This window comes from Phocoena sinus, chromosome 5 (genome assembly GCF_008692025.1).
Source record: "Phocoena sinus isolate mPhoSin1 chromosome 5, mPhoSin1.pri, whole genome shotgun sequence".
Taxonomy (NCBI): domain Eukaryota; kingdom Metazoa; phylum Chordata; class Mammalia; order Artiodactyla; family Phocoenidae; genus Phocoena; species Phocoena sinus.
In genome coordinates, this window is record NC_045767.1 from 106,335,820 (window position 1) to 106,361,434 (window position 25,615).

General features: G+C 38.0%; 1 protein-coding gene across 1 annotated transcript in view; it reads left to right on the top strand.

Annotated features, from left to right (window-relative positions):
* Window positions 1-24,035, top strand: part of DCHS2 (dachsous cadherin-related 2) — a 295,264-nt gene extending 271,229 nt beyond the window's left edge. The window contains exons 17-20 of the mRNA XM_032633646.1: window positions 14,999-15,129; window positions 17,815-18,101; window positions 19,080-19,212; window positions 21,168-24,035. Of these exons, the coding sequence (XP_032489537.1) occupies window positions 14,999-15,129; window positions 17,815-18,101; window positions 19,080-19,212; window positions 21,168-23,794 (3,178 nt within the window). The 3' untranslated portion in view covers window positions 23,795-24,035. The remainder of the gene's footprint in view (window positions 1-14,998; window positions 15,130-17,814; window positions 18,102-19,079; window positions 19,213-21,167) is intronic.
* The last annotated feature ends 1,580 nt before the right edge of the window (window positions 24,036-25,615 follow it).

The following is a 25,615-nucleotide window of genomic DNA, read 5'->3' on the forward strand; positions in this document are numbered from 1 at the left end:
CGTGAAACAGTTCTTGTTTTCAGGGAACTCGAAAATCGAGTGCCCTGATAACCCATGGCAGGATGCATAGTAATAATCATAATGCGTGCCATTTATGGAGCACCTGTTTTACCGGTTGAATTCTCATAACAGACTTAAGATCTACAGAGTGAGGAAACTGAAATTCAGAGATGTAAAGTCTTTTGCCAGGAATAGGCAGCCAGTAAATGTAGAACTGAGATTCTTGCCTGTGTGAATGGTCATAGTAGGGCTTCTTACCGTATCATGTGAATGAATCTTTAGAGTATATATCTGTATGTTTACAAAAACAAAACAGAAAAAACACTTTAGAAACTTAAAATAGTAATATAAAATAAGTTCCAACTCACAGTTGTGAAATAACACATGTCTAGTTGTGAGCATGCAGAGGTGGGATTTGAATCACTGTTCTCCACTGCTTGAGTTATAATTGATGGGGTGAGATTTATCCCTGCTTAAGTTGGTAATCGATATTCATGTAAGTCTTATAAGACTTTAGGGCCAAGATTTAGTTAGTCTTTTCAGGGACTTTAAATAAAAGTGAGAAACAAAAAAGCCCTAGGCAAATTTAAATGTTTAAAAATTCACTTTCTGTAGCATAAATATTCAAGGTCAAAGAGCAGTTATTGCCAGGAGCAATGCTAAATTCATACACTCCATTGAACACTCATGACTGTGAGAGAAAAAATAAAAAGCAGTTATATATACAAGGTAGGAAATGGGCTGAAATGTTAATTGTCTTTTCCAAAATACATGACTCATAAGCAGCAGGGCTGGGATTGGAACCTCAGTCTGTTGAGTCCCCATGGAAAATGGAATAAAGGCTTTCCAGGCAAGAAGCATTAGGAAGGACATGGACACGTGAAAGTGTTTGGTATCTTTGGAAATAACAAGTGGTACAGTGCACCTGAGAAGCACTTGAGTGTGGGATTATAAAAAAGAGGCTGGGGGTGTGGAGGAATAGGAGGAAGATAGTCAAAATGTACAAACTTCCAATAAGATAAGTACTGGGGATGTAATGTACAACATGATGACTATGGCTAACACTGCTGTAAGATATACAGGAAAGTTGTTAAGACAGTAGGTTCTTAGGGTTCCCATCACAAGGGGAAATGTAGTTTTCGTGGGTTTTTTTTGCATCTATGCGAAATGATGGATGTTAACTAAACTTATTGTGGTAATGATTTCACAATATATGTAAGTCAAATTATGCTGTACACCTTAAACTTATACAGTGCTATGTATCAATTATATCTGAATAAAACTGGAGGAAAGATCTCAGTCAGTGATGTGAAAAACGAAACAAAGCAACAACAAAAACAGAGTCTGGTAGGTCACAGGCACATTTTTGAGAAATTTATATGCCATATACTGGAAATTGTACTCTATTCTGTAGGCTATATAAAAGTGTAAGCAGTTGAGTGCATGCTAAGATCTTTATTTTTAAGGACATCTGGTAATGGATGTCTTGCAAGACAGAGAACCAGCATCAGACAGACCAGTTAAGCTAGACAACAGCTGACAAAGATCTATTATGTGGATGAAGCTGTGAGGATGGGAGGAGGGGACATACTTACTAGTTGACTCAGATACGCAGTCCATAGGAACATGGTGATCAGTTGAATTTATTCAACAAGGAAAGAGATAGAAAATGCTTCTGAAATTTCCACATAGGAAAGGCGGGAAGAAGAATAGATTGGGATTGGGATTTTTTTTCTGGGCATTTTGAGTTTGAAGGGCCAGTGCAAGAGCAAAAGTAAAGATACTCCTTTGGCAATTAAAAATAATGATCTGGAGCTCAGGAAAGAGATCTTCATTCAGGATTTAGACTTGGGCTTCATCCAGGGAAAATGTGTAAAATGGAATTACCTAGGACACTATGTGAAATGAGAATTTGGGGGATTATCACCACTTGGGGGCCAGACAGAGCAAAAGCAGCTACAAACATCAGAACAGAACCTGGAAAAGGGGGTTTCGTGGAAACCAAGAGGAAAGGTTGACTGCACGAAAGAATAAGCTTTCAGAATTTGTTTGGATTGGAATCTGCAAAAGTACTCCTTAATGTAAAAAGTTTGCAAGGAATATACTTCTCCCAAATTGTTTCCTAACAAGATAAAGTACACACTGTTGTATTTGCAGGTTAATTAATATAAAACAGTGAAGTTAACTTAAAACTCCAGTTAACAGATTGATTTTCTTTTTTTTTTTAAATTAGAGAAAGAGGGACATTTTATGATAAAAGAACTAATACAGGCAGTGTACAGTAGCCATAAACTTTTACATACCAATCAACAGTAGAGACAAATACATAGAACAATATCATATTTTTTTGCTTTGCTGTGATGATATTTTCTTTTTAACATCTTTATTGGAGCATAATTGCTTTACATTGTTGTGCTAGTTTCTGCTGTATAACAAAGTGAATCAGCTATACCCATACATATATCCCCATATCTACTCCCTCTTGTGTCTCCCTCCCACCCTTCCTGTCCCACCCGTCTGGTCACAAAGCACCGAGCTGATCTCCCAGTGCCCTGCGGATGATTCCCACTAGCTATTTTACATTTGGGACTGTATATATGTCAATATCATTCTCTCACTTTGTCCCAGCTTGCCCTTCCCCCTCCCCATGTCCTCAAGTCCATTCTCTACATCTACATCTTTATCCTTGTCCTGTCCCTAGGTTCTTCAGAACCTTTTTTTTTTTTTTTAGATTCCATATACGTGTGTTAGTATACGGTATTTGTCTTTCTCTTTCTGACTTACTTCACTATGTATGACAGACTCTAGGTCCATCCACCTCACTACAAATAACACAATTTCCTTTCTTTTTAATGGCTGAGTAATACTCCACTGTATATATGTGCCACATCTTCTTTATCCACTCATCTGTCGACAGACACTTAAGTTAGTTCCATGTCCTGGCAACTGTAAATAGTGCTTCAATGAACATTGTGATATATGACTCTTTTTGAATTATGGTCTTCTCAGGGTATATGCCCAGTAGTGGGATTGCTGGGTTGTATGGTAGTTCTATTTTTACATTCTTAAGGAACTGCCATACTGTTCTCCATAGTGGCTGTATCACTTTACATTCCCACCAACAGTGCAAGAGTATTCCCTTTTCTCCACACCCTCTCCAGCATTTATGGTTTGTAGATTTTTGATGATGGCTATTCTGAAAGGCGTGAGGTGATACATCACTGTAGTTTTGATTTGCATTTCTCTAATGATTAGTGATGTTGAGCATTCTTTCATGTGTTTGTTGGAAATCTGTATATCTTCTTTGGAGAAATGTCTGTTTAGGTCTTCTGCCCATTTTTGGATTGGGTTTTTGTTTGGTGATATTGAATTGCAAGAGCTGCTTGTATATTTTGGAGATTAATCCTTTGTCAGTTGCTTCATTTGCAAATATTTTCTCCCATTCTGAGGGTTGTCTTTTCATCTTGTTTATGGTTTCCTTTTATGTGCAAAAGCTTTGAAGTTTCATTAGGTCCCATTTGTTTATTTTTGTTTTTATTTCCATTTCTCTAGGAGGTGGGTCTTGCTGTGATTTAGGTCATAGAGTGTTCTGCCTATGTTTTCCTCTAAGAGTTTTATAGTGTCTGGCCTCACATTTAGGTCTTTAATCCATTTTGAGTTTATTTTTGTGTATGGTGTCAGGGAGTGTTCTAATTTCATTTTTTACATGTAGCTATCCAGTTTTCCCAGCACCACTAATTGAAGAGGCTGTCTTTTCTCCATTGTATATTCTTGCCTCCTTTATCAAAAATAAGGTGACCATATGTACATGGGTTTATCTCTGGGCTTTCTATCCTGTTTCATTGATCTATATTTCTGTTTTTGTGCCAGTACCATACTGTCTTGATTACTGTAGCTTTGCAGTATAGTCTGAAGTCAGGGAGCCTGATTCCTCCAGCTCCGCTATTCTTTCTCAAGATTGCTTTGGATATTTGGGGTCTTATGTGTTTCCATAAAAATTGTGAAATTTTTAGTTCTAGTTCTATGAAAAATGCCACTGGTAATTTGATAGGTATTGCATTGAATCTGTAGATTGCTTTGAATAGTACAGTCATTTTCACAATGCTGATTCTTCCAATCCAAGAACATGGTATGTCTCTCCATCTGTTTTTATCATCTTTAATTTCTTACATCAGTGTCTTATAGTTTTCTGCATACATGTCTTTTGTCTCCTTAGGTAGGTTTATTCCTAGGTATTTTATTCTTTCTGCTGCAATGGTAAATGGGAGTGTTTCCTTAATTTCTCTTTCGGGTTTTTCATCATTAGTGTATAGGAATGCAAGAGATTTCTGTGCATTAATTTTGTATCCTGCAACTTTACTAAATTCATTGATTAGCTCTAGTAGTTTTCTGGTAGCATCTTTAGGATTCTCTATGTATAGTATCATGTATGTGCAATCAGTGACAGCTTTGCTTCTTCTTTTCTGATTTGGATTCCATTTATTTCTTTTTCTTCTCTGATTGCTGTGGCTAAAACTTCCAAACCTATTTTGAATAATAGTGGTGAGAGTGGGCAATCTTGTCTTTGTCCTGATCTTAGAGGAAATGATTTCAGTTTTATACCATTGAGAATGATGTTTGCTGTGGGTTTGTCATACATGGCCTTTATTACATTGAATTAGGTTCCCTCTGTGCCCACTTTCTGGAGAGTGTCTATCATAAGTGGGTGTTGGATTATGTCAAAAGCTTTTTCTGTATCTATTGAGATTATCATATAGGTTGTTTTTAAAATATCTTTATTGGAGTATAATTGCTTTACATTGTTGTGCTAGTTTCAGCTGTGTAACAAAGTGAATCAGCTATACATATACATACATCCCCATATCTCCTCCCCCTTGTGTCTCCCTCCAATCCTCCCTATCCCACGCCTCTAGGTGGTCACAAAGCACAGAGCTGATCACCCTGTGCTATGCAGCTGCTTCCCACTAGCTATCTATTTTACATTTGGTAGTGTATATATGTCCATGTCACTCTCCCACTTCGTCCCAGCTTCCCCTTCCCCTTCCCTGTGTCCTCAAGTCCATTCTCTACATCTGCGTCATTATGCCTGTCCTGCCCTGAAGTTCTTCAGAACCATTGTTTTCCTGATTCCATATATATATATCTTACGGGTTTTATCTTTCAATTTGTTAGTATGGTGTATCACATTGATTTGTGCATATTGAAGAATCTGTGATAAACCCCACTTAATCATGGTGTGTGATCCTTTTAATATGCTGTTGGATTCTGTTTGCTAGTATTGTTGATGATTTTTGCATCTATGTTCATCAGTGGTATTGGCCTGTAGTTATCTTTCTTTGTGACATCTTTTTCTGGTTTTGGTATCTGGGTGATGGTGGCCTCGTAGAATGAGTTTGGGAGTGTTCCTCCCTCTGCTATATTTTGGAAGAGTTTGAGAAGGATAGGTGTTAGCTCTTCTCTAAATATTTGGTAGAATTTGCCTGTCAAGCCATCTGGTCCTGGACTTTTGTTTGCTGGAAGATTTTTAATCACAGTTTTAATTTCAGTGCTTGTGATTGGTCTCTTTATATTTTCTATTTCTTCCTGGTTCAGTCTCAGAAGGCTGTGCTTTTCTAAGAATTTGTCCATTTCTTCCAGGTTGTCCATTTTATTGGCATAGAGTTGCTTGTAGTAATCTCTCATGATCCTTTGTATTTCTGCAGGGTCACTAGTTACTTCTGCTTTTCATTTCTAATTCTATTGATTTGACTCTTGCCCCTTTTTTTCTTGATGAGTCTGGCTAATGGTTTATCATTTTGTTTACCTTCTCAAAGAACCAGCTTTTACTTTTATTGATCTTTGATATTTTTTCCTTCATTTCTTTTTCATTTATTTCTGATCTGATATTTCTGATTTCTTTCCTTCTACTATCTTTGGGGTTTTTTGGTCTTCTTTCTCTAATTGCTTTAGGTGTAAAGTTAGGTTGCTTATTTGAGTTTTTTCTTGTTTCTTGAGGTAGGATTACATTGCTCTAAACTTCCCTCTTAGATTGCTTTTGCTGCATCTCATAGGTTTTGGGGTCATCGTGTTTTCATTGTCATTTGCTTCTAGGTGTTTCTTTTTTTTTTTTTTTTTTTTGCAGTATGTGGGTCTCTCACTGTTGTGGCCTTTCCCGTTTGTGGAGCACAGGCTCTGGATGCGCAGGCTCAGTGGCCATGGCTCACGGGCCCAGCCGCTCCGCGACATGTGGGATCTTCCAGGACTGGGGCATGAACCCGTGTCCCCTGCATTGGCAGGCGGACTCTCAACCACTGCGCCACCAGGGAAGCCCTGCTTCTAGGTGTTTCTTGATTCCCTCTTTGATGACTTCAGTGATCTCTTGGTTATTTAGTAGTGTATCATTTAGCCTCCACGTGTTTGTATTTTTTGAGTTTTTTTCCTGTAATTGATATCTGGTCTCATAGTGTTGTGGTCAGAAAAGATACTTGATACAATTTCAATTTTCTTAAATTTACCCAGGCTTGATTTGTGGTCCAAGATATGTGCTATCCTGGAGTATGTTCCATGAGCACTTGAGAAGAAAGCGTATTCTGTTGTTTTTGGATGGAATGCCCTATAAATATCAATTAAGTCCATCTTGTTAAATGTGTCATTTAAAGCTTGTGTTTCCTTATTTATTTTCATTTTGAATGATCTGTCCATTGGTGAAAGTGGGGTGCTAAAGTCCCGTACAATTGTGTTACTGTCGATTTCCCCTTTTATGGCTGTTCGCATTTGCCTTATGTATTGAGGTGCTCCTATGTTGGATGCATATATACTTACAATTGTTTTATCTTCTTCTGGGATCGATCCCTTGATCATTATGTAGTGCTTTTCTTTGCCTCCTGTAATAGATTTATTTTAATGTCTATTTTGTCTGATATGAGAGTTGCTACTCCAGCTTTCTTTTCATTTCCATTTACATGGAATATCTTTTTCCATCCCCTCACTTTCATTCTGTATGTGTCCCTAGGTTAGAAATGGGTCTCTTTTAATTTTATTTATTTATTTATTTATGGCTGTGTTGGGTCTTCATTTCTGTGTGAGGGCTTTCTCTAGTCGCGGCAAGTGGGGGCCACTCTTCATTGTGGTGTGCAGGCCTCTTACTATTGCGGCCTCTCTTTTTGCGGAGCACAGGCTCCAGATGCGCAGGCTCAGTAATTGTGGCTCACAGGCCTAGTTGCTCTGCGATATGTGAGATCTTCCCAGACCAGGGCTCAAACCCGTGTCCCCTGCATTGGCAGGCAGACTCTCAACCACTGCGCCACCAGGGAAGCCCAGAAGTGGGTCTCTTTTAGACAACATATATATGGGTCTTGTTTTGTATCCATTCTGCCAGTCTATGTCTTCTGGTTGGAGCATTTAATCCATTTACATTTAAGGTAATTATCGATATGTATGTTCCTATTACCATTTTCTTAATTGTTTGGGGTTTGTTATTGTAGATCTTTTCCTTCTGTTGTGTCTCCTGCCTGGAGAAGTTCCTTTAGCATTTGTTTTAAAATGGTTTGGTGGTGCTGATTTCTCTTCACTTCTGCTTCTCTGTAAAGGTTTTAATTTCTCTATTGAATCTGAATGAAGTCCTTTCTGGGTAGAATAATCTTGGCTGTAGATTTTTCCCGTTCATCACTTTAAATATGTCCTGCCACTCCCTTCTGGCTCCCAGAGTTTCTGTTGAAAGATCAGCTGTTAACCTTATGGGGATTCTCTTGTATGTTATTTGTTGCTTTTCCCTTGCTGCTTTTAATATTTTTTTTCTTCGTATTTAATTTTTGATAGTTTAATATGTGTCTTGGCATGTTTCTCCTTGGATTTATCCTGTATGGGATTCCCTGTGCTTCCTGGACTTGATTGACTATTTCCTTTCTCATATTAGGGAAGTTTTCAACTATAATCTCTTCAAATATTTTCTCAGTCCCTTTCTTTTTCTCTTCTTCTTCTGGCTCCCCTATAATTCGAATGTTGGTGTGTTTAAGTTGTCCCAGAGGTCTCTGAGGGTGTCCTCTATTCTTTTTTCTTTATTCTGCTCTGTGGTAGTTATTTCCACTATTTTATCTTCCAGGTCACTTATCCATTCTTCTGCCTCAGTTATTCTGCTATTGAGTCCTTCTAGAGAATTTTAAATTTCATTTATTGTGTTATTCATCATTGTTTGCTCTTTAGTTCTATGTCCGTGTTAAACATTTCTTGTAGTTTCTCCATTCTATTTCCAAGATTTTGGATCACCTTTACTTTCATTTCTATGAATTCTTTTTCAGGTAGACTGCCTATTTCTTCTTCATTTGTTTGGTCTGGTGAGTTTTTACTTTGCTCCTGCATCTGCTGTGTATTTCTGTCTTTTCATTTTGCTTAACTTACTGTGTTTGTGGTCTCCTTTTTGCAGGCTGCAGGTTCATAGTTCACGCTGTTTTTGGTGTCTGCCCCCAGTCCGTAAGGTTGGTTCAGTGAGTTGTGTAGGCTTCCTGGTGGAGGCGACTCGTGTCTATGTTCTGGTGGATGAGTCTGGATCTTGTCTTTCTGTTGGGCAGGACCATGGCTGGTGGTGTGTTTTGGGGTGTCTGTGACCTTATTATGATTTTAGGCAGCCTCTCTGCTAATGGGTGTGGCTGTGTTCCTGTCTTACTAGTTGTTTGGCATGGTATGTCCAGCACCAGAGCTTGCTCGCCAATTGATATTATGTGGGGCTGTGAGGTCTTTGGTGGCCCAATGTCCTGAACTCAGCTCTCCCACCTCCAAGGCTCAAGTCTGACTCCTGGCCAGAGCATGAAGACCCAGTCAGTCACACAGTTCGAAGAAGAGGGAGGGAAAAAAGTAATAAAATAAAATGAAATAAAGTTATTAAAACAAAAAATAAAAGAATATGTTATTAAAATAAAAACTAATAAAAAAGAAGAGAGCACCCAAACCAATAAATAAATCCACCAATGATAACAAGTGCTAAAAATTATATAAGATAAGCATAAAAATCAGAAACTAGTCAATTGCATATAGCAAACCCCAAGTCTACAATTGCTCCCAAAGTCCACCACTTCAATTTTGGGACAATTCATTGTGTATTCAGGTATTCCACAGATACAGGGTACATCAAGTTGATTGTGGAGATTTAATCTGCTGCTCCTGAGACTGCTGGGAGAAATTTCCCTTTCTCTTCCTTGTTCGCACAGCTACTGGGGTTCAGCTTTGGATTTGGCTCTGCCTCTGCATGTAGGTCGCCCTCTGGCATCTGTTCTTAGCCCAGAAAGGATGGGGTTAAAGGAGAGACTGATTAGCGGGCTCTGGCTACTCAGGCTGGCAGGAGGGAGGGGTATGGAATGCAGGGTGAGCCTGGGTCGGCAGAGGCCAGCATGATTTTGCAACAGCCTGAGACATGCTGTGTGTTCTCCCAGGGAAATTGTCCCTAGATTACGGGACCCTGGCACTGGTGGGCTGCACAGGTTACCAGGAGGGGAGGTGTGGATAGCAACCTGTGCTTGCACACAGGATTTTTGGTTGGCTGCAGCAGCAGCAGCCTTAGTGTTTCAAGCCTGATTCTGGTGTCTGTGCTGATAGCCACGGCTTGTGCCCGCCTCTGGAGTTCATTTAGGCAGTGCTCTGCCTTCTGTGGGCAGACAGGGTAGGAATCCCGTCTCCTGGCACACCTTGAAACAATGGTCTCTTGACTCTTAGGCACTTCCAAACTTTTAACTGGACTCCCTCCTTGTGAACTGTGGCACACTAGCTCCATTCAGGCTGTGTTCATTCAGCCAACCCCAGTCCTCTCCATGGGGTCTGAGCTCCGAAGCCTGAGCCTCAGTTCCCAGCCCACACCCACACCAGCGGGTGAGCAGACAATCCTCTCAGGCTGGTGAGTGCTGGTTGGCACCCATCCTCTGTGCGGGAATCTCTCTGCTTTGCCCTCCGTACCCCTTTTGCTGCGCTCTCCTCTGTGGCTCCGAAGCTTCCCCGCCACCACCCCGCCATCTCCACCAGTGAAGGGGCTTCCTAGTGTGTGGAAACATTTCCTCCTTCACAGCTCCCTCCCAGAGGTGCAGGTCCCCTCCTTATTCTTTTGTCTCTGTTTTTTCTTTTTTCTTTTGCCCTCCCCACGTACGTGGGGAGTTTCTTGACTTTTGGGAGGTCTGAGGTCTTCTGCCAGCATTCAGTAGGTGTTCTGTAGGAGTTGTTCTGCATGTAGATGTATTTCTAATGTATTTCTGGGGAGGAAGGTGATCTCCACATCTTACTCCTCCACCATCTTGGAGGTCTCTCAGGCTTAATATTTTTACCTTCTTACATCCAATTCTGTCTTTGTATTCATAGCACTATTCATTTAATCAATAGTCAGTGTTTACATAAAATGAGTATACAGGTGTTTACTTCAGAGCCAGGTCATACTGCATAATTATATTTCCTTCCTTACCCTCCCCCTTATCCCTAGCATTAATGATTATCTTTGGGTTTTGCTCACCTGATGTACTATATCCATGTACTTAATTCCTTATAAATATTCCATTAGCTCTGTCAGACATGCCCACTCATCTTTCTCCACTGATATGCCTCTCATATCAAATATTCTGTGAAGTTCTCTGTTCCTTGGAGACCTCGGTCCTACTGCTTTCTGCCCTCCTGATCTAGCTGGACAGTGTGGCTCCCTAAGTCCACTGCAAAGCTGGACCCCATGACTTGTGACTTTGTTTTACTGTTCTCCAACATTGGGCCTATGATTTTCAGATCCCGTGTCTTTCTCTTACTTTGCTCTTCCAGTAGTTTTGTAGGAAAAGGTGCCAAGGAAGTAAATTCTCTGAGTTCTTGCACATCTGAAAATGCCTTTATTCTACTCTCACATGTGATTTATGCAATGGATAATATAGAAGTTGAACATTTCTTTTAGATTTTTAAAGGCATTTTTCTGTTATATTTTAAAACTCAGTTTTGCTCTTGAGAAATCTGATGCCATTCTAATTCTGTGTTTGGTATATGATTTGTTTTTTCCATCCTCTGTGGAAATTCTCAGGTTATTTTCTTTATCTACAATGTTTGGACATTTTGTCATTATGTACTTTGGTGTGGGTCTTTCCTTGTGCTGAGTACTTGGTGTGCTCTTTTAATGAGGATAAATTTTTCTATTTTTTGTATTATTTCACTGATAATTATCTCCCTTTTGTTTATTGTTTTGTTTTATTTGTTTACTTTGTCTTGCCTCTTTTTCCTGGATCCTATTCAGTCAAGAGTTAGACTGCCAGGATTGATCCTTTGTCAGTGATGTTTTATTCCCTACTTTCCATTTATTGTTGTGTGTGGGTTTTTTTTGTTGTTGTTGTTTTATTTTTCTGGGAGATTTTCTTAATTATAGCCTTCTAAACTCTCTTTTTCACTTTTTGGTTTGAAAATTTTTGAATATTTTGTATTTTTTATTTCCAAAAGCTCTTCCTTGATCTTTGAGCTTTTCTATAGCATCTTGTTCTTGTTTTATGCATTATCTTTTTTATTGTCTCCAAGGACATTAATTAGAATTGTTTTAACATTGTCTTTTTCTCTGTCAAGATCTCTGCATCCTTTGGGTTTATTTCTTCCCTTTGTCTATTTTACACTCTCTTTTTCATGTGGGAGACTTTCTGTAAGTAACTAACAATCCTTGGTCCTATGTGAGGCAATAGTAAAGTCAGTTTCTCTGGGTGGATCTCATTGACCAGCACACTTGGCTTTCAGATGAACCAGAGAAGAACCTGACTACTTTGCAGGATAACATACAAATAACGGTATATAGAGAGAGTTTTTTTCCCCTTGGGAGGGGATTTCATTTCTTCAGGGACAGTCCCTCAATATTACTTACTCTTAGTATGAACATCAGACATTGTGTTGCCTGGGAGTGAAAAGCAATGGGCAAGGGGACTTGATTGTTCTGGATTTTGAGTTTAAAAGAATCTTTAAGCTATTTTTAGCTCAATATCTCACCCTGCCCTTTGCCATGTTTTGAGCTTCTCCTTGGTTATATGAGGGCAAATCTGTTTCTCACTCATCCTTATCTCTTTACAAATGCAGAATGCATTTTAATCTATGGTTTTCTCTGGCCCACTTATCTGTAACCACTTCTCAATCTGCTTGCATTTTCCAGAAATTTGTTTAAATTTCTCCCCCACTCCACTCACTAATATCTTCTCACATTTTCTTTTTTAACCTTATCAACATATACCTTATTTTAAATTCTTTTGCCATCATTACAGCAGAATGTCTAGAGGAAGAGGAAATAAAACGTGTGTATATATAACCAGAAGTCATAGCTCTTCCTTTCAGAGATGTTATGATTTTGGCTGATATTTTTATTTCTCTTGGAATTTCAGTAGGAACACTTAATTCTGGGTATACTTTTAATATATTGTTGAGAGAGAGTTTTGAAAAAGTCCTCTACCACCATCTTAAATATTAAGGCAATCAGAAAAGATTCTGCCTGGTCAAAGTCTCATTTAAACTTTAACATAGTAAGAAATAGCTTTCCATCAGTGGTAGAGTAGGAGAACTATGCTCTGAACTAGAATGGGACTGTCTTTATCTGGTCAGCTTCATTTATTGTCTCTGTTGATACACTAATCAGGGCAGCAGTTCTGGAACATGGAACCAGTTGAACCAGCTAAGAGTTTTACAAAACCTGCCAGGGAGCCATCACAGAAAACTTGAGGTCCCTTAGAAGTTATGTGTAGAATTTCAGTGGATCTACCTTCATAATTTTTCATTTGTTCTTCAAACCATTGAATTGTCCTTTTGTTTTGAAACAGAATCATATTTCTCTCTATATCAAAGAATCTTGCTTTTTTAACCTGACATAGGCATTACATGGAACCCCTGAAGTTATAATACTGTGAAAAGAAGAGTGGTTATGGCTATAGTGGAAGAATCAACAGAGCCATACTTTGATGTCTTGGCTGAGACTTTAGTATGACATTGGGGAGGGGCAGGCAGCAGGGGCAGAGAACATGATGAGTTGATTATTTTTAGTAAAATTTTTCCATGTGTACCTGACTTACATTCATGCTAACAAAATTAACTTTCTACATGGAATTATTCCTATGCTCTAGAAATGTGAAATGTAAATAGTTGTTCTACTGATGTCCCAACTTCAATAGTGTAGAAAGCAGCCTGTGTTCTTCATGAGCAATAGATAAGTAGTGATCATTTGCTACTAAGTGGAATTTAAACCAACAAAAAGTTGATAGTTATTTTACATCATTTTAAACATTTAAGGTTGGAAGATAAAGAACACTTATCAGGTAAGCTAATAATGGAAAATAAAGTAGAAGTGTATCAACTTCCAAGTCTCCGTTTCTTAAAAGATAGTATCACCAACTGGCTAAGACTAATTCCACTTCTGAAATGAAGATCATCTTCCAATTGACAGCTTACTTTATTACTCAGCTACCCTCCTGGAACTCATAGTGTTTAGAGGGGAGTGAAAAGCTAATGATTATGCATTAGGGTGTGATATATACACAGTAAGAGGCATATTGAAAAGTATCATATAGTAGAGCACAAGCTTTCCAGTCAACCAAGACCTGGGCTTGAATCCTGGCTCTGTCATCTGATACATTTATAATCTTGAGCTAATCTTGAGAAACCAGTGCTCAAAATATATTGTAGAAAATCAAATAAGGCAAGACATCTACCCTTAAGGAACTTATAGGAGAGGCAGACAAATCATTAAGAAGAAAAGGTGATGATTGCTATGGTAGAAGAATGTACAGGGTGCTATGGGGTAGAGAAAGAGGCATCTAAATCAGATGAAAGGCCAGTGAAATCTTACAGAGATGTGAGCTTTGAAAGACAGAGATGGTGTAGGGACCAGAATTCCAGGCAGAAGCTGTGTCATCGAAGGTCGTGTATGTACACAAGGCTGTATTACTTCTTGTAGACATGGAAAGCTAAGGAAAAGTTTTAAATAAGGGAGTCAGGTTTTCAAACCAGGATTTTTGATAGAGCAATTGAGGAGTTGCAATGTGGAGGATGAAGAGGAGCAGGTGAGACTTGCAGTAGGCAGATTGATGAGTAACAAGTACTCCAGTTGAGAAAAGGTATAATGAATACACAGAATGCCAGGTAAAGATGATGAGGGGATGAGGCTACAATAACCAACTTGTCCTAGTTTGCCTAGGACTGTCCTGTTTTAAAAAAAAACTGAAAGTCCCATGTCCCGGGAAACCTTTCAGTTTCTGCAAAGCAAGATGGTGGATCAGCCCATCTGAGGCTCTGAAGGTAGGAGTGAAATGGATGGGGACACTGATCCAAGTCATATTCAGATGGTAAAATCTATAAGACTTATAACTAGTGACAGAAAGGGAGAAGTTGAAGACACTAATCAGGTTTCTAAGTTGGTTGCTGGAGTAGCGAGTTGTACCATCATCTGAGAGAGATTGAATCACTGTGTGTAAATTCTTTCAAATCATGGACTTTTACCTCTTCTTTATAGTCCTAGTCAATAGTGCCTCTTTTGCACATGTATTATTCATGGCAGTTCTCTTTCTTAATTCTACAATTTTGACTGATTTGCAATTTAGATCTGAAAAAAAAATAATACAAAGCAATCTTTTAGTGGCTCTATCTTTTGTTAGTGCAGTAACATGGAAATATGTAACAGTACCCAGGCCATGTGTCCAGGCTGGAGGCAATCTCCTTATCTAAAAAACAGGTGATGGTGTTTGTACTTTTTAGGTTGTTCTTAGTAGAAAGGACTGAATTTTATAGTCGGTCTCCTAGAGAGAGTTCATCTGTTTTAAATACTTCACAACCCCTAGTCTTTGGATTTGATTCCCTAAATGTGTCAAAAACAAATACATTTCAGGCTACCATTCTTATGAAATAAATTTTAAATGATGCCATTTAGAAAAGTCAGGGGAGACATAGAAGTAGCTATTCAGCTCATTTTTAAGTTTTCAACTGGATATTTCATATTTATGTTGTTTTCTTATTCTCTGAATGATGGATAACATTCCTTGATTCTTTTGCAAACCAGCTTGATTGTACAAGCCACAGATAAAGGTATACCCAGGCTTTCTGGTACAACTGTGATCAAGATACAAGTGACTGATACAAATGACAATGCCCCGGCTTTTCTCCCCTCTGAAGCAGTGGAAGTTGCAGAAAGTAAGTGTGGTGATTTGAAATATCAAACTTGTATAATATCATCTACCATTTTTCACCTGGGTGCTATGTGAAATATAAGTACTAATCCTCAACAACCACATAACATAAATAGTTTTTATCTTCATTTTACAGAATAGAAAATGGAGGGTCAGAAGTTAAATATCAAATGTCAAAGAAGTTAAAAATTAAAGTTGGGATTTGCATTCAAACCAGCAGGAGGCTGGTTTCCCAAGGTCAAACCACCATTCCACACAGCTTCTTTATGTGTATGGACATTGCTTAAAAGTGAAATCTCTATGAAGTGCATCTTTTGTTGACTGCGTTCCTCACCATGAAGCTCCCCTGAGAGGCAGTGATGTTCTTAGACTAATAACTCTATTAGTCTTTGTGTTGCTGAACTCAGGTCTGGCTGTTCACTTCTCGAAAGCCAAACTCAAGAGGCAAGTGTTGGTAGAAAGGAAAGGCTGATTTTTTTCAGGAGGCCAGTAATTGGGAGGGGAAAACATACTTGTGTCCAAAGGCCAATTCCCCACTGCTGATCAGGGGGCAAGAGCTTCTAAAGGGGAGTTTCATGGGTGTATAGCCAGAGGGAGGGGGCTATGAGCAGAAAAGCACAGTCAACTCTGAGGATCAAGTTGAAATTTGTCATGTGGTAGTCTGATCAGCATCATCTTGATTGCTTTAAGCCCAGTTAATCTTCAGTTCCAGGGTCGGTTTGTTCCCATTTCTTTAAGGCTGATTCTCAGAACTGTGGCAGCTTATGTCATGGCTACAGCCTGGCCATCATATAGTTAACTTCTTGATCTGGTAGAGGTTTCAGTATCTACAAAACAGCTCAAAGAATATAGCCCAGAATATTATCTATAGCCCTTGAGGAGGAGCTAAAGGTCCTTGACCATGCTTAATGACTAAACTATTATAATTTTGTCCTGTTTGACTACTTTTCTTTTGTTTCTGTATTTCCTCACTTCTCTGATTAAATTTATTCTTTTATTTTTTTCATTTTTTGGTCATGCCACGAGGCTTGTGGGATCTTAATTTCCCTACCAGGAATTGAACCCAGGCCCTCAGCAGTGAAAGAATGGAGTCCTAACCACTGGACCACCAGGGAATTCCCTAAATCTATTCTTTGACTAAAATTTTTCTACACACAAAAGAAAGGGGGAGAACATGGTGGGGAATCTGTCCCAGGAAAGCCCCATAAGGTTCTGCTCAGTTTTACTTGCAGTACACTAATGACAAGTAATAAGTGAAGGGAGTTGGATGTTCCTTGCCCAGAGTTATCATTTCCTCTAGTGTAAACTAAACTTTAACATTTGCAGAAAAATTTTACCACATTAATGGTAGAGGTTGAAAATACAAAGTTTTACGTTATATTCTGATTAGCCTTAATTGTTTGGGTCTCTGGGTTATATGAAGACTCCATAGTCTGTGATCTCAAAGTTGTTTGTGGTCAATGGCTGTACTGGTAAAACCAACCCAACTTTTTATAGTTGAAGTTGCAAATAGTGGCCCTTCACTATCCTCTCTCCTTTTACTCTTAATATCCAAATTCTTCCTAAAATGTGCTTAACATTTTGTTATGTTCACTTTCCAAACAACTTATAAACATTACTGCTTGCAGAGGGCTATATTCCAGAAATTTTTATATATAAGGATACCTACAAATATTTTTAAAAATCTAAAATACTCTGCCAATAAAAAATTGTCTAGTTTCGCCTCTCACCAGTTGGATATATTTTTCCCAGCTTTTACTGAAGGTAAGAGTACATGCACTGGAATCAAAATGCAACAATGTGCCCAGGATAAATATATCACAAGAACAAGCTGTATAAATCAAAACATACCGAAAGGGGTCAAGTGTTGTTGGTGCATGTCAAGAATGTTCAAATTTGAAACATGAAAATTATGAGTCTCCCACACAGTGGAACTATTCGGAATGCCTTGGCATCTTCTTTCCACCTGCACCATACCTGTCAGCTCCAAAACAAAGTCCCTGTCTTCGCAGTTTAGGCTAGAGAACATATATGACATGTGAGACATTTACCATGTCATCTATTTGTGATTTTTTTTGGTGAATAATATTAGATATCTGTTTTCATCACTAGTATGATGTACACTTTCTATAGTCTTTATAATTTTGAGAGTCAGATTTTAAGAGAAGGAAGCAGTGTGTGCCACTCAAAAGAAATAATTTTATAAAAATGAATATAAGAAACTAAGTATCTATTTCTAACTTTAGCATCCAAATATTTTCATTTAAATCTTGCCTACTTTTCATAAATTTATGTTTTGTATTAATGTTTTGAGTAATAACCTTCTTCCCACCCACATCCCCATTAATATATGGTTTTGATATAGAAACTGTATAGTACAAATAAGTGGCTTAGAATGTTTCTTGGTGCTGGACTTGTGTTATAAACATATGATGAAAAGTGTAATATAAAAATTGAATATACTCTACTTCCTCAATTCCATACTCACTGGTAAATTTTCACTTTTATTGGGCTCATAAATTCTTCAGAGTTTTTGTTCAGTTCATAACGAGCCTTGTATGAGAAATCATGCCAATAAATAGCAAATCGTGTTGGACTTAAAATCAAAATGCTTGGATTGAACTGTTAAAGAAAAATATTTCAAAGGATGACTTTTAATGGAGACTGACAGTGGTCATGACTATTTCAGATTCTTTGCCTGGTGTAATTGTGACTCAGATATCAGTTCATGATGTGGATTTGAATCCAGCTTTCATCTTCAGTTTCGTCAAAGAGAGTAATCCTGGAACTAAGTTCGCTATTGATCGGAACACTGGGGTAGTGGTGCTAGTGAAAACACTGGACTTTGAAGAAGCTACTGAATATGAGCTGCATATCCAAATTTCAGATTTGGTGCACCACACGGAAGGGACACTCATCGTCCATGTGCTGGACGTCAATGATAACCCACCAGTATTTTCTCAAGATTCTTACCAGGTAGAGAACTTAAGAGATGTTGAAACTTGAAAGAATAGGGAATAATGTTGACACTAATTTAGACAAACAGACAGTATTCACTGCTTTTACTGCCTAAGTTGTTGCTGAGAGTTTTATATTTAATATTATGGAGGATAGAAGTACATATGGAACTGAATATCACATTCAATTCAATTTCTTAGGTATGTATCACAAATCATCATATGAAAGTCTGTCACCATTTTTCTAGTTTTTAGGGATTGGGATCCAGTTGTTCATAATAATTGGGACTTGCCTAATATTTGCAAAGCCACAAATAAGACAATAAGGTAGTTTGGATTATCTGCAGTTAATTTGAGAAAACCTTTTCTTTCCTAGGCATGTATTTTTGAATATATTGATTAACATTTTGCAGAAACAAATCATGAACAAAACTCTACAGTGTAAACTGTAGATTTTAGACCATAGTATATGTTTATAGAAGTAAGGACAATGATAACATTCACTTAAGTATTTGGATATGGGCCCCAGGACTCTTGAATGTAACAAATGCAAGGTTTACCTGTAAACACAGGAGAGAAACTAACAAATGCAAGGTTTACCTGTAAACACAGGAGAGAAGCTAAGCTAAATAATGATCTTCTGTGAAGGCTTGTTAAATAATACAATGCTCATAATTATAAAATGTACAGTATAATAATACATTAGTAAATGCATTAGCTGTCTTCTACCACACAGAAATAATTTTTATAAGGAAAATTTTTCATAATAAAAATCAAAACTGAATGAAAAATTTTAAAAGTTTTTGTTTTTCTGAATTCTGGAACTACTAATACAATCTTCTTAATATGTTCACTCTATAAATTAATCTGCCTAAAAAAGTCAGGTTCTCTGTCTTTTCTATAAGCAAAATGAATAAAAGGGCCTCAGGTTCTGACCCTGCTCATGAAAATAGCTACAACCTTAAGCACAGTGCCCATCTCCCTCTTTTCCCCTCAGGTCACCATTTCCGAATCGGTGCCTGTGGGGCACGCAGTGCTGACCGTGGTGGCCACAGATGTGGAAAGCAACGAGGACATTTCTTACAGGATCCTTTCTTCTTCTAAGGCATTTTCAATTGATCCTACAAATGGTGAGTTATTTATAGTGGCTTTAGCATTCATAGGTTTGAGTTACAGGGTGGAAGCCTGAAATAATCCTTTCCAAATGTGCCACCTCCATCCCCACACGCTAGTATCAAAGACACCACCTTCTTATTTCTCTTCACGTCAAATGCTGTGGTAGCAGATCCTGGTGCTATTTCTCTTCTCCAACATCTCAATGGCTGGAAAGCAAAAGGAACTGATTAAATGCTGGCAAATGCACAGAAGTTCAGAGACCTCAGTATAGTAAATACCAGCTCATCCAGCCAACCAAGCACAGTTGTAATTAGCCCAGGCCTCAACAAGAATCAAAATGAAGTCAAAGAGGTTCATTTAGAACTGAAGACTTCATGTTACCAGAGTTTAGAAGCTTTTCTTCCAAGCCAAGTACAAGAAGTTCAGTAACAGCATCACATATTCAACAAAGACCAAAAAAAAAAAACAAAACAAAACAAAAAGGAAAATTATTTGAGCATCTCTACTAAGTGAAAACAATTGAGGATGTTCTGGTTTCTTTGATGTCTCCCAAGGCTCCTCGTTTTGTTATCAGAGATCAAGACATTTGTGGTTGTGAAATGCATTCAGGCAAGGATTTCAGGTTAGAAAAGTAAAGCATTGTACAGAGAAAATTTAACAGCAAGTAAACATTAAAAGCTAAATTTGATAAAGATAAATAATTAGCAAAGTGCTGTCCCTAGCAGAGCACATGCTAGAAAAGAACAGGGCTGGGACACATTACACTGTGTGTTCCCCATTTCCACCCACCACTGCGTTGTTTCACAAGTGAGAGCTGACTTATAAGTCAAACTCTGGATGATCGATGTTAATTAGGTTTACTCTGCTGATCACTTTGCAGTTACACAAATATCGAATCATTATTTTGTACACCTGAAACTAATATAATGTTATATGTCAATTATATTCTCAATTTTAAAAAGTTAACCTCAGGATTACCTGAAGGGAGAATTTAGTCACAAAATACCAGTATGAGGCCCTCAGAGTATGGTAACGGGGAGAAGTAGGTAATGTCGCCACACAGCCTGTAGATGAATGATTACTGGGTGGACTCGAACATGTCAAGAATTTGGCTTTCCTCTCTCTCTCTGTCTCGCTCTCTCTGCCACAGCAAATTGCAGTGTGACATCGTCCCTCTGAGCACTCGATCCTGGCAACACTTTTGCTTGATATACATTATCAATAGACTTTACATTGATTAGAATGTTTTTAAAATCTTGAATATTATCAGGTCAACTGAGTTCATGGTGGGACCCAAACTGAAATGTGGCATTTAAAAGATACCATTTTGTATTCTTTCTTTGTGGCCATACTTAAGACACATTTTCCTTAGAAAAATATTGTTACATACATACTTATAAAAATTAAATATTTCTATATTTAAGATGATAAAACGTATTACACATATTTCATCAATAGGGGAAAAATCCACTTGCTGAATTAAACAAGAGCTTTAGGAAAAGCATCTCTAGAATTCAGCAATAGTCGTAAGTCTGCATTATCATATTTACTACTTTCATTTGACTAGCATGAGTGCCATCCAGCATTTCCAGAATAAATATGTTTATGCCAGAATGTCTCTATACATGTGTCTATGCATAGTAGAATGGGGTATAAGTTATTCAAATACGAATACATTTTCTTTAAAAAGTAATAATGGAACAATTTACTATACAAAAATAAAATGTTTAAAAACTTGTGGCAAAGTCATCTTCAAGCAGCACACATATTTAATAGTGTGAATGCCATGAATATTATTTCTGAATCTTAAGTGTTACAAAAGTATAAATGTAATCATCTAAATTTTCTATTTGGAGTTACCTTTGGTTGTAACTAACAGATATCTTTACATATTAGTAAATATTTGCTGACTAAGATGATCATGAAAATTTTACTTCACAACATTGAAAGACTATGTCTTGTTTTTCAGGCACAGTATATACTATCAATCCTGTCTTACTTCTGGATAGAAAATCAACAATTCGATTTCTTGTTGAAGCCAGTGATGGTGGAATTCCTGACCTGAAGGCTGTTACCTTAGTGGAGATAGAAATACAAGATGTGAACAATTATGCCCCTGAGTTTGCAATAGAATATTATAATCTTAGCTTGAGTGAAGACACTCCAATTGGAAGCACACTTGTCACCTTTTCAACTGTTGACCATGACTGGACCCATGAAAACACTCATGTTGAATATTCCATCATCAGTGGTAATTCACAGAACAATTTCCATGTGGAAACTAGTTTCATTCATTCAGAATATACTTACAAGCAAGTTGGTTACCTGGTGTTGATTCACAATCTGGACAGAGAAGCAACCGCCAGTCATAAGCTTGTCCTTCTGGCATCTGACCATGGCTGCCCTCCACTGAGTTCCTCAGCCACTGTGTCAATAGCAGTACTCGATGTGGATGATAACCCACCTACATTCAGCAGTCTGGAATATCATGCCCACATCAAGGAAGGTACCCCTCGAGGGAGCCCCATCACTGTGGTCTCAGCAAGTGACTGTGATGTGGCTTCACATGCAGAAATCGTCTACCACCTAATCTCTGGAAATGAGAAGGGGCATTTTCACTTAGAAGAAAAAACTGGAGTTCTTTATTTGATTAAACCTTTGGATTATGAAGAAACGATAAAATTTACTTTAACTCTCCAAGCTTCAGATGAAGAAAAGAAGCATTTTTCTTTTGCAGTTGTGTTTGTCAATGTCCTGGATGATAATGACCATGCACCTCAGTTTATGTTCCCAAACTTGAACTGTGCTGTTCCTGAAAATCTTCCTGTTTTCTCCACCATATGTTCTGTAAATGCTTTGGATTTTGACACAGGTCCTTATGGAGACTTGACCTATTCTATAGTTTCACCCTGTTCTCTCCTTCATGAGATGCCGCATGATCATGACCTCTTTCTCATTGACCCCTTATCAGGGGATATTCGTGCTCAGCAAGTCCTTGACTATGAACAGGACAAAAAATACTGCCTCACAGTTCAGGCCAAAGACAAGGGTGACTCAACAGCCTCCTTAATGGTTTGGGTGGATATTGAAGGGATAGATGAGTTTGAACCCATTTTCACTCAGGATCAATATTTTTTCAACCTCCCAGAAAAGAGTAATGTAAGACAGTTGATTGGCAGAGTGGAAGCATCCGATGCAGATGCTGGTATTGATGGAGTTATTCTTTACTCCCTCGAAACTCCATCTCCCTTCTTTTCAGTAAATAAAACTAATGGAAATATTTATTTAAGTGGAGCCCTTCCCCTAATAAAAAGTCAAGTCAGCAAAGAAGACACCATCGAAATGAAAATAATTGCTCGTAGCCCCAAACCGGACTCCAAGTTTACATCTTGTACTGTTTTTGTGAATGTGTCTTTTTCCTTGGAAGGAAAACACTCCACAGAATCAGCTAACAGCTTTTTGATCAGTCTCACTGTCTCCTTTTTAGTGTTTTTGTTACTTGTTTTCATTCTAATTGTACTTATTTTAAGACATAAACAAAAAGATGCAATAAACAATTTTGAAGAAAAGAAAATATCATCATCTTTAGATATCAGTGTGAGACCGACCAGGGATGCCAGCACGCTGAAATCCTTCCAAAAAACTAATGAGAGTGATAATGAGGTAGTGCCTGTGGACTCCATGCCTGAATGGTTGAGTTTAACAAGAATTATGGAGAAGGACATTGCACATCCGTACAGGCACTCAAACTCCAGTGGTCACTATTCTGTGGAAGGAGAAACTGCTGAAGATAAGGAAATCCAGAGGATAAATGAGCACCCTTACAGAAAGGACTCTGACTCAGCTCTGAGTGATCGGGAGTCCAGGGTGCCAGACTCCGGCATTCCAAGGGAATCAGACCAGCTCTCTTGTTTGTCTGGGGAAACTGATGTGGTGGTCACTGCTGAAACAGCAGAAACCAGCCATACATTTGAGGAAGGAGATCAAGGACAGGGCTGTGGCACTACCTATGTTCAAAATAACATCTTACTCCAGCCTCTAAAGAAGAGAGAAGGAAAAGTGGGCATCCTGGCTGATGTCAGAAAAGAGGCCGTCTTTATTTCAGGTGATCAGGAAGCAGGATGTGCAGCTCTTTCAACCCAGAGAAACTCTGATCATGATGGAAGAGGCAACTATCACTGGGATTATCTCCTCAGTTGGGAACCCAAGTTCCAACCTCTTGCATCAGTATTTAATGATATTGCAAAACTAAAGGATGAGCACTTACTTATGCCTGGCATTCCAAAGGAGAAGAAATCTTTTGTTTTTCCACCACCTTTGATAACAGCAGTAGCCCAGCCCGGGATTAAAGCAGTTCCACCAAGAATGCCAGCCATAACCCTGGGGCAGGGACTTCGGAAATACCCACACTCCCCCATTCGCTATCATCAAAGTTCTCTGCCGAAAGCCATGACGCCCAGTTTTTCTCCATCCCTTTCTCTGCTGACCACACAGACCCCTGCCATAACCCCGCTGCTGTCAGATAGAGAGTTATTAGGAACACATCTGAGTGGTACATGCCATGAACCTAAAGCAGCAGATGAAGCTCAAATATAAAACAATTGTGATGTCAAGCACCTGCTCTCCATTGGTCATGAATGATTGGACAAAACATTCCTAAGTGAGCTCCTTGAGATTGGGTTCATTTATCTATGAGTGAGGGATACAATTTAGTCTAGGTTTTTAGAACTCTCTCATTTAAGTTTGGAGAATTTGTTTCAGTCTTAATGAGAAGTTACCCTGTCTTTTAACCTTTATGTTTTGCTCTCAGGACTCAAGTTTGTATATATTAAGTAGTGTATATTCTGTCACACCTGGTCTTCTGTATGGTTAGATTTCCAAAGGACACAGTGAACTTGGCTGACTGCCAAAATATTTATATGAAAGTAAATGGAAATAAAGTATACTGTATTCTGGTCACTTTACTGCTGATTATTCTGCTATTTATAAAACAAATTAGTAAAGACTGAATAAAAAATGAGTGTAGGACAAAAAGTAGCAGAGAGGGGAAATTTGGAAGGATAAACAAGTTGTAAAGTGAAGCAGTTTTCTGCAGATCTGATATACTTGGCGATGCGTTTCCCCATTTTCCCCATAAGCCACACTTGGGGAGTTTAGCCATAATTTGAATTTACTATGGTGTCTTTTGGAAATCTAATGAGAAATTAAGAATGAAATTTGTCATACCTCTGTGCCAAATAAGAAAATTATTCTTGATTAAATGAACCAGAAATGCATGTTCTTAATGGAGAGCCAGTATTGATAAAAGCAATAATGTGTGGTTGGCTGCCACTGAAGACATATTTCCTTGGCTTTCTTTACAAATAAAATGATTTTTTTTTCAATGTTCTGTCTTGTAACATGGTACGGGTACAGACACTAAACTCTGAAGATTAATTTGTGTATATTTCTTCATTTTATTTTCTTCTACATTCAGTAACTTTTGGTGAGAAATAATTTATCCACTCAATGTCAGTTTAAAAATTTGCACTCAGATAAAATTATGTTATTTGCTAATAATAAATTTCATAGAGTAATGTAGCAATATATTTTTAATGAAGATTTGTTTATATAAATACTCCTACTATAAAAGTTAAGAATGGATGTCAGAAGTCTTTCTACCATTTGTTTATACTCTTATTTAGCTTCAACTGTCACTAGGCGGAACAGTTTGGCAACATGGTTAAAATAATTCTGTTTTGTACAACTACTGTTTCAGAGATATAGTGGTACTGTGTGGTGCCCATATATATATGTATATATAAAATGCTATCTCCTTCTGTTTGGTGAGCCTGAGAATCTGTCAGAGATTCTTATCCCTTCCAAGAAAGCAGAGCACATCCTGATGAGGCTGGTCCAAAAGTCATCCATGGTAGGCAACGTGGCCAGGCTTTGGAGTAAGAGTTTAGGATTCTAATGTCGAGTCTAGAGGGCATCTGGTGTAGTTTTCTTAGTAGTTAGTGTGGGATTCAGCTATAGGAATATTTCCTTTATGTTTTCTTTCTGTGGTCCTATCTGTAAATTTATGTGGGATGACTAATGTCTCTTTACTGAAAAACATTTTAGGATGCCATGTTTGATATCTAGTTTTGTAGATAAATAATTCTAAGAGTTCCTATGCTGATTTTATCAAATATATATTAGAAATTGTATGAAACATGAAGGTTTTTGGAGAAACCTGGAATCCTAGGGAAAGTGATTTAGGCATGGAACGCTTAGATATTGAAGGATGAGTGCATGTTTCTCTTTTTCTTCATGGCATCCGGAGAAGAAGATTTCATGGTTTTTCTAAAAAAAAATAATAATAATTACAGCGTTCCAATGTTTATTCTCTCTTTGATTTTCTTTGAAAGATTCCTTTGAGCATACGAAGAAATG